Below are 9,678 nucleotides of genomic sequence, written 5' to 3' on the forward strand. Positions count from 1 at the left end.
TCTTGTAGACCAGGCTGGCCTCGAACTCACAGAGATCCGCCTGCCTCTGCCTCCCAAGTGCTGGGATTAAAGGCGTGCGCCACCACCGCCCGGCTAGAGAAATTTTTAAAAATTAAATTAGAACTCATTTTTTCTTGCAGCAAATGTTAAAGCTCTGCTATCTATAATTTATAGCTAATTTAGGAATAATCTAAGACATTTATATTAAAAGTATTACAAGCAGAAGGTGCATGGATATGAGGAGAAGAAAATGCTACATTAGCATGATGTCATGTGCCTGTTGTAGTCTACCTGCTTGGGAGGCTGAGATAAGCTCTCAGGATCCCAGAGGATTGGGACCAGCCTAGGCAGCATCTCAAAAAAATAAACAATCAGAATATGTTAACTTTAAACATGTCTAGTCTATTACCATAATTTTGTTGTTTGTTTTTTGGGACAGGGTTTCTTTGACTAGCCCTGGCTGTCTTGGAGCTCTAAAGACAAAGCTGACCTTGAACTGAGAGACCTGCCTTCCTTTACTCCCCCACACCCCACACCTCAGCACTGGGATCAAAGGCACATGCTACCACTCCTGACCTACCATTAAAAAAAAATTCCTTTTTTGAGACTGGGTTTCTCTGTGTTGGAACTCGCTTTGTAGACCAGGCTGTCTTAGACTGAGATCTACCTGCCTCTGCCTCCCAAGTGCTAGGATTAAAGCTGTGCTGTAGCCAGGCAGTGGTGGCGCACGCCTTTAATCCCAGCACTCACGAGGCAGAGGCAGGAGGATCTCTGAGTTCGAGACCAGCCTGGTCTACAGAGCAAGTTCCAGGACAGGCTCCAAAGCTACAGAGAAACCCTGTCTTGAAAAACCACAGACAAATAAACAAACAAATAAATAAAGCTGTCTCTGCATCCAGCTCTGTATCTAGTGAAAACTAGAATTTTACTAAATTTCAGAAACTAGGTTTTGTTAGTACTTTAAAATTTCAATTTTTGGGGAGTTTGCCCCATTAAATACTAAACTATTTCCCTTTCCAAATAAGCTATTTTTAGTTCAGGCCTTCCAGTCCTCATTAGATGAGCCTTGTCATTATAATGTATGAGTTTGTTTCTCTCCTTGCATTATAGTTATCGCTAGGGTTTCACAGGAGCTGTTTATCGATCATTAGTTGCATCCAGAGCTGTATCGTTCTTATCTTTCAGGAGTCCTTCAATAATGTTAAACAGTGGCTGCAGGAGATAGATCGCTATGCCAGTGAAAATGTCAACAAGTTGTTGGTAGGGAACAAGTGTGACTTGACCACAAAGAAAGTAGTAGACTACACAACAGCAAAGGTATGTATGAGGTTTAACTTTTTAAACTGAATTTTAATTAAGGGAATGAATGGGTCACAGTGGCTAAGACTGTCTCAACCTTTAAGTCAGTCCTTCATTGCCATTTCAGAAAGCACTGACAGATCAAGTTAGAAAGGTTTTCCAGTGTTCACTGTTCCTTATTACTCTCTCAGGAATTTGCCGATTCCCTTGGAATTCCATTTTTGGAAACCAGTGCTAAGAATGCAACGAATGTAGAACAGTCTTTCATGACGATGGCAGCTGAGATTAAAAAGCGAATGGGTCCTGGAGCAACAGCTGGTGGTGCAGAGAAGTCCAATGTTAAAATCCAGAGCACTCCAGCCAAGCAGTCAGGTGGAGGTTGCTGCTAAAATTTGCCTCCGTCCTTTTCTCACAGCAATGAATTCGCAATCTGAACCCAAGTGAAAAACAAAATTGCCTGAATTGTACTGTATGTAGCTGCACTACAACAGATTCTTACCGTTTCCACAAGGTCAGAGATTGTAAATGGTCAATACTGACTTTTTTTTTATTCCCTTGACTCAAGACAGCTAACTTCATTTTCAGAACTGTTTTAAACCTTTGTGTGCTGGTTCATAAAATAATGTGTGTAATCCTTGTTGCTTTCCTGATACCAGATTGTTTCCCGTGGTTGGTTAGAATTTATTTTGTTTTGATGTTTATATTGGCATGTTTTAGATGTTGGGTTTAGTCTTCTGAAGATGAAGTTCAGCCATTTTGTATCAAACAGCACAACCAGTGTCTGTCAATTTCCATGCATAAAGTTTAGTGAGACGTTCTATGTAAGATCTGATTTGCTAGTTCTTCCTTGTAGAGTTATAAATGGAAAGATTACACTATCTGATCAATAGTTTCTTCATACTCTGCATATAATTTGTGGCTGCAGAATATTGTAATTTGTTGCACACTATGTAACAAAACTGAAGATATGTTTAATAAATATTGTACTTATTGGAAGTAATATCAAACTGTATGGTGATAAGTATTGTTTTAATTCTTATGGTTAAAGGGAAATAGAGGTTTGCATTATACTCAACAGCCATTTGTGTGTGCAGCAAGGGCACTGTAGACCTATCTTATAGCACAGCATCCAGTATTTGCTTTCTAGTAATAGACCTGCTAAGTGACCTAGAGAAGCTTCTGTGCTGTGTAGACTGAACCAGCTTCATTGGTTCAAGGAGCTCAAACTGTATGGAAAACAAGTTTAGAATGTATGCTCCCTAGCACTTCATCTCCAGTCCTAAAACCATCTGAAGTGGCTTCACTGGCAACACTTTTTCATGTGTCTGTGGTAGAGCTGGAGAGCAGCACATGCTTCCTCACACCAGTGACTGGTAATATGTGCTGGTGCTCCCTCCATGCTCTAGTCAGATGTCACACAATAAATATTATTATTGTTGTTATTTTTGCTTTTGGAGACAGGGTTTCTCTGTGTAGTCCTGGCTGTCCTGGAACTTGCTGTGTGAACCAGGCTGACCTCGAACTCAGGGATCCACCTGTCTCTGCCTCCAAAATGCTGGGATTAAAGGCGTGCAACACCATGCCTGGCTTTTTCTTTTTCTTTTTTTTGAGACAGAGTCTCACTATGTAACCCTTACTGGCCTGGAAGTTAGTATGTGCAACAAACTGATCCCTCACAGAGACCCACCTGCCTTTTCTTCCCAAATGGTGGGATTAAAGGCATGTACTACAATACCAGACTACACTGTTTTTGTTTTTGTTTTTTTTGAGACAGTGTCTCCTGTAGCTCAAGAGGCCTCAAAATCACTTGTAACCAAGGATGGCCTTGAACTCCTGATCCTCCTGCCTCCACTTCCAGGTGTCAACTTTTTATTCTTTCCAATTGTATAACTCATGTTGGAGGAGAGTTTAATAAGCATTAGAAAAGAAAGCAGGAAATGTTGATTGCCCTAATTGTAGAACTTCTATCCCCTGAAAATTAACTCAAAACATGAACGGTAGATGGGAATGATGAGAGAATAATATATTTCGGTGAAATTTTTGCATGTGTGAAAGTTTTGTTAACTAGGAACTTTGAGATCCTAGACTTTGCTTTTGTCTTAAAGTGGGAAACAAAGTCTCTTAGGGACACTAGCATTGAAGGTGACAGAGGTCAGAGATTGTTTCCTTCGGTTTAAGCAGCAGCCAAACATTCTTCAATTGGGGGCTTAGGATGTGGCTGCTGACAACACATTTTATTATGGGATCTTTAATGATAAAATATTAAGCTAAAAATAAGTCAAAAATTACAGGTTTCTTTATTTTTCACTAAACAGACAATTGAAATACATGGTACAAAAATAAGTGGTAAGATTATTGTAAAATGAAAAATGGACAGAATAAATATTCAATTTAATTTTCCATCTATGAGAATTTCACAATAAAATCATAGTTTACTTTGTATTATAGATGTGCTTGTTGGGTCTATTCGTCCTTATGTAAGACAACTGGAAACTCCTGAAGCCATCAGTATATATGGGTCAAAATATATTTTGACCTATATACATGTATATATATATATATATATTGTACACTGTTGGGTTTTTTTCCTTGACAATACAAAGGGAGAAAGAGTTCATAAACTGTTTTCTATAATAACTAAATGATAAAGAAACAATGTAAGACAAAGTGATGCCATGCACTTTAATTTTACAATAGCAAAAACTGTTCAAACTTTTGGTTTATTCTTTGTTAGCAGAAAACATTTATAATATAAACAAATTTACAGACTTTGCAAAATCCTAGTTTTCTTTCACCACTGGCAGCAAGATTAGGGCTTATAACACCATTTCAGTACACTTTAACTACTTTTTGCTTTGATGTATGCACCAATAAATGCAGTTTGGGGGGTATATCCTACTTTTCAAGTATAAACACTTCAAGACTATTGGGGGTTCTAATTGTGCACATAATAGCGAAATACCAATTATACTAAAAATGAAAAGTGGCTGCTACACAGTAACTTGTGTAATATGAAGAACATTCTGCCATTGCCTGGAACCCTTAACAAACAGTAGTCATTGGACTCATGCTAACTTCCTATGCTCACCTGAGAAGAAGTTCCCTCTCAAGCACATATTGGTCATTCAGCACACCGCTCCTTTTGGGTTCCATTTAAGTTTCAGAACAACCTGTCTTTGAAGCCTCTGTTTTGTGCTAGAGCTTAGTTCTAGACCGACAAGAACCCTACGTTGAGATGCTACTTTATTGTGGACTCAAATGAATTTTAAAGGACCGTATATAAATTCTAACATGGCCATGTGAACGAACCTACCCTGATCACACTTGCACATGGAAATGGTGGCATCATCCTAGGCTGAGACAGTTTCAGCTCAAAAGTTAACACACAGCAGAAGATACAATTAACAGCTGTGTTGATATTCTTAAGTGGCGTTCACAGCCAAGGTCAGAGTTTGCACCCTTTAGTTACAAAAAAGCTTATCTTTTTGTTACGAAGAGGATGAACAAAAGCATGGACCATCTTCAGGCAAGGTAGTACTTTGTTGGGAAACAGTATATTCCAAACTAAACATTGTCAGTTGAAGCTGGTTGTAATTACACTTTAAGAGAACAGGAGCAATTCATTCTGCATTCAATTGGTGCAACTGGTTAATTCTTTTCTGTAAGGTTCTGCCATCTTCAGTTTTTTTTTAATTTATTTATTATGTATATAGTGTTCTGGGCACCAGATCTCATTATAGATGGGTGTGAGCCATCATGTGGTTGCTGTTTTGAACTTAGGACCTCTGGAACAGCAGTGCGTTCTCTTAACCTCTGAGCCATCTCTTCAGCCCATCCATCTTCAGTTTTTATGCTGACTGACTTTCTTTCATGCCTGCCAAATGGGTTTAATTTCTGAGGGCAGCTCTAACATTAATGAGAAGTCAATTTAAAGTCACACCAGAGAGGTAAAATGTACTGATTTTTAACCAATTCTCATTTGCTAGAAAAGCATTTTCTTTTGCCTTTTGAAAGCACATTATTCACCAGGTACAATGTAAGAAATAAGCTTGACTTAGAGATGGCAGAATCAACACAGTTTAATTTGGACCACGCCCATAAGCATTGTGATAAGCCATACTGGGTTGCAGCAGGCATGTGAAATACTGTACTTTATGTCTAAAAGATTAACAGGTATGCTAATTCCAAGTACTTAGAATGTTTCTTGAGCAGCTTATCTGCTGGTTTTTAAACAGAAGAGGTACATGAGACCCACAAATCCTAGTATTTTATCAAAATTGTAAAGCCACGTATTTTTGGTAGAGAAGCACCAAAAGGAAAAGTCTTCGTTTGGAGGGTTTCACGATGAGAACAGAGACTCAAGAACCCTTCAGAGATGGGAAAGGCATCTTAAAGCAGTTTGTTCAGAGCTGTGTCTCCCTTACACCTTTAACTGTTAAATGGCTCTTCCAACAAGTTCTTGTTTTCTCCCCAGTTTAGCTGATGATGAGTCCACCTGTGCCTGAAACAGAAAGCAAGGGTGACAGGCATCTGCTCACACTGCTTTGATGCAAATCTGAGTCCCCATTTACTCCTATTATGCTTTAGAGATGTCTTGGTATGTAGAACAGGCTGGCTTCTATCACTGAATCCTTTCTGAGATTACAGGTCTGTACAGCCCCGCCCCAGAGTCTCTGCTCTTGACATGTTTTCAGCATATGCTCACTGAGACAACTTTATTGGTAAACATTTTGTAAAAGAGGCCGTTCCAGGAAAAGTACAATAGAATTGTGTGGTTCTGAAATGCTAGGGTAGGCACCAGGTAACCTTCTCTTTCTCTTGGCCTTTCTTTCCTATTATTCATTCCCAGTTTGACTTTCTAAAAGGTAAGATGAAAGTTGTAGTTAACGAGCAGTATTTGTAAAGTCTCTAGAAGTGCCATACCCCACTGTCTTTGGGGAAGGATGTGGTATAAGATTTGCAAAGATACTTTGTGGGAAGGGGGTAGGGTAGAGAGCTGGCAATTGACTGGATTTTTGTAGATGTTTGTGTTGTCACAGATGCCTGGAGACAAGTGCTAATGAGCTGGGTGAGAGAGCCTACAGGCCAGGCAGTCTGATCACAGCCCCTTTAGAGTGATTGTTTTAACAAAGTCTGCCTGAAGATCAGAGTGCAGAGCTAAGACAGGGGAGGCCAGAGAGTGGTGACACTTTTAATCCCCAGGACTCAGAGATGGAGATGACAGCCAGACCTCTGTTAGTTCAAGGCCACTCTGGGCTACAGGAGATTGAATCTGTCTAAAGGAGAAACAGCTCACACAAAGGTGACCACACTTGGGAGTCCTAGACCTTTGTTCCCAGCATTAGGGAGATGGAGACAGGAAGGGATATAGCTAGGTGAGTTGAGACAAGAGCTCATTGCAGTCTGAGGCTTGCCCCTGCAGTCCAAGGACTGCCCCTTCGGTCTGATCATTGGTAGAGGTAAAAAGTCTCTAGTGGCTGGCCTCACTTTTCTCTGATCCTTCAGGCAAGCTTTGTTAAAACACAAAATACCACTATAGCCCACACTGGAGAAGTGCCTGTGGGAAATGAGCACTGGTAAGGGTTACTGTTCCTGTCTGCAGGTGGAGTCCTGGTGAAGAGAACACTCAAGTGGGGATGTGGGGTGCTCCTCAGCAAGCACATGAAAACAGTGGAACCAACTTGAGTTCCACCACAGGAAGAGCCACGCCCCTGCCAGGGTAGCGAGTCCCACAGCACTCCATCACCCCAATTGAGCTGTTCAGAAGTAATCCTTTACTAGGACAGCCCTGTGTCCTGGTCAGCAGTGGCTGGACAGCAGGTTCTGGGTTTTTCTACTTACTGAGTTAAAGTCTTTCAGGCGGGTGTTCTTTAGCTGCTGTTGGCCTGTGGTCAGGGATGAGGGTGCAGCCGGCCAACATGTCCAAAGAGGCTAAGATGGAGTCATAAAGGTGATCTGCACAGCTCTCCAGCTCACCAGACTGCTCTGCGATCCTCCCAAGGACATCCTTCAAAACTAGCGGTGGTCAAGTCATAAAAGGAATAGCCATTTGCTCAGACAGGGTTGTAGTAGCTCACAGTTCCTCCTCCCCTACCCCAGCAGGGTCTCCTGTAGAGCAGGCAGACCTCTTTTTAAGCTTTCTACCTGAATAAGATCTTCAACTTTTGTATACACCATTACACTAGTTTATGTCGCTGTGGGGACAGAACCCAAGACTTCATGCAAGATTTCATGTTTGAATAAGTACTACCAATTGAGCCACATTCCCAGTCCACCTCTCTCCTTTTCAACAGGAATGCTCCAAGGGGAAATCTGTAGATTTTTAGGGGATAGAGAATCAGTGACCAAAACTGGAGCAAGGGCGTGAGAATAAGCTAAATTCACTCCTACAGGTCAGAATGAGAAGAGGGGTGTGCTGGGGTCAGAGTATGCAATTGGAAGGCTGTTTCCTTTTGTTACACACAAAAGCTACTTCCTGTGCTTTATCAGCTGTGTTATTAACTGCTCCCTAGCTTCCTGCCCTAGGGAACATCTGCCAGCCGAGGATAAGAAAGGGGAAGCCTTTGTTCTCTGCACAATGTGGACTAGAGGGGGCAGAAAGGGAAGGAACAGCAGGCTGGGTGTGTTGAGGTTAGCCCCTTAGGAAGCCACGTGAGGGCAAAGTGCTGTCCTAACAAGAGAGCTGGTGCCATAGGAATGCTGTAGGGTGGCTGAGCCAAGCTTGGTTCAGTCTTCCTGTGTGCCATCAGTGGGATTCTAGGGGCCTTTGACTTAAAACTACTGTAAACAGGTCATGGAAGAAAGGCTAGAAAGGTCTGTTTTCCTGTTGTGATTTTTGTGTTGTTTTAATTTAACATATGCATATGGGACTTCATTTGGCTTAATTCCCATGGGGTTCAGTCATGTGACTCAAGCAGTTTGAACATAAGACAAAATGTCAGCCTGTATTTATGTAACTAGGTCAAAATGCCTTTGGCGGGGTGCTGGCATAGGGGCCTCTTGGTAGAGTTAAGGTACACTCACACTCCCAAGGTTATATTTGTAGCAAGTAAAAAAGCAGGATCTGAAAAGGCTGTCTGCGTGTGTGTGTGTGTGTGTGTGTGTGTGTGTGTGTGTGTGTGTGTGTGTGTGTGTGTGTGTGTACACACTGACAGGATGCTGCTTATGAGAGGAGGAAGTAGGAAGTGTCAAGAGGAACTTGAACAAAACAGCTAAATGCTCCAATTATTCCAGGCAGAGGACTGGGAGGAGTTAGCCTATCATTCTGAAGGAACTTGGATTCATATCTCAGACTCAATACAGAAGCCTCTCTGGCCAGCAAAATACCTTTTCCCAGAGTAATGTAAGTGGATTTATTTACAAGTGAAAGTCTAAACAGTCAGTTTGAGGATGTCTTCTATTACATATGGCCTCTATGAAAAGATACTGAGCTCTTCCTGTTCATGCCCTGTGTCTTCAGACCCTAGGGCAGCAGCTGGAAGTTTCTTCAGCCCCATGCTAATTGTGTTTTGTTAAAAAACAAAAAACAAAACAAAAAACTGGCTTAGGCAGAGGCAGTAAAGCTTGTAGACCAAGTTCCTGCCCCAATATAAAACCTAAACTTGGGGCTGGTGAGGTGGCTTAGGCAGTTGAGGCATTTACCACATAAATCTGGCAGCCTGAGTCCGATCTTTAAAACCCGCATAAGGGCAGTTAACCTGATCTCCACACACACGGTATGAGGTATGGACAGGGATGGAAACACCCCCATTCATGCACACAATAAAACAAACCATTCAGGCTTAGCCACAAAATACCTAAAGATCCTACATAAAACAACATAGGAAGAACTGCAGACAGGCCTTCCGAGAAGCAAGGGCTCACCAGTTCACTTTGCTGGAGACCTGTTAGTGGCTGCTTTCCATCAAAACTTCACCATGTGTTTGGTCACTTGACCCAGAGTACAACTGACACTGTCTGGAAATGTTTTAGGGCATCAACACTGTGGGGGATGTAATGCCTTCTGTGCTGCAAAACATCTTGCAAAGCTTTATATGGCAGTGGCACCAAGCCTGAGAAACTTTGTTTTGTAACCTTTCTCCAGTAGGTAGGTACCTGGCCATCAGTTCACACAAGATTCATCACGGTGCGTTGATGCCATTTGGTTCCCCTTTAAGTACTCGCTCTTTGGAACTGTAGTACTACAGGACATTAGTGGTCACTTTGGGGCCCATCAGTTCAAGGCTTTTGCAGACACAGATGGGCATCAGTGCCTGGCATGAAGGCAGTTAGAAATACTCTTGAGGGGGTGGAGAGATGGCTCAGTGGTTAAGAGCATTGCCTGCTCTTCCAAAGGTCCTGAGTTCAATTCCCAGCAACCACATGGTGGCTCACAACCAT

At 41.9% G+C, this 9,678-nt stretch overlaps 2 protein-coding genes across 2 annotated transcripts in view; one reads left to right on the forward strand and one right to left on the reverse strand.

Annotated features, from left to right (window-relative positions):
- Rab1a (RAB1A, member RAS oncogene family) overlaps positions 1-2,302 on the forward strand; it is a 29,034-nt gene extending 26,732 nt beyond the window's left edge. The window contains exons 5-6 of the mRNA XM_005366450.2: positions 1,186-1,317; positions 1,491-2,302. Coding sequence (XP_005366507.1) covers positions 1,186-1,317; positions 1,491-1,688 — 330 coding nt within the window. The 3' untranslated portion in view covers positions 1,689-2,302. The remainder of the gene's footprint in view (positions 1-1,185; positions 1,318-1,490) is intronic.
- A 1,655-nt stretch (positions 2,303-3,957) lies between these two features.
- Positions 3,958-9,678, reverse strand: part of Cep68 (centrosomal protein 68) — a 32,061-nt gene continuing 26,340 nt past the window's right edge. Inside the window, exons 6-7 of the mRNA XM_005366452.3 lie at positions 7,141-7,314; positions 3,958-5,800 (exon numbers count right to left, since the gene is read on the reverse strand). Of these exons, the coding sequence (XP_005366509.1) occupies positions 7,145-7,314 (170 nt within the window). The 3' untranslated portion in view covers positions 3,958-5,800; positions 7,141-7,144. The remainder of the gene's footprint in view (positions 5,801-7,140; positions 7,315-9,678) is intronic.

The sequence above is a fragment of the Microtus ochrogaster genome, unplaced genomic scaffold (genome assembly GCF_000317375.1).
Source record: "Microtus ochrogaster isolate Prairie Vole_2 unplaced genomic scaffold, MicOch1.0 UNK9, whole genome shotgun sequence".
In the NCBI taxonomy this organism is placed as follows: domain Eukaryota; kingdom Metazoa; phylum Chordata; class Mammalia; order Rodentia; family Cricetidae; genus Microtus; species Microtus ochrogaster.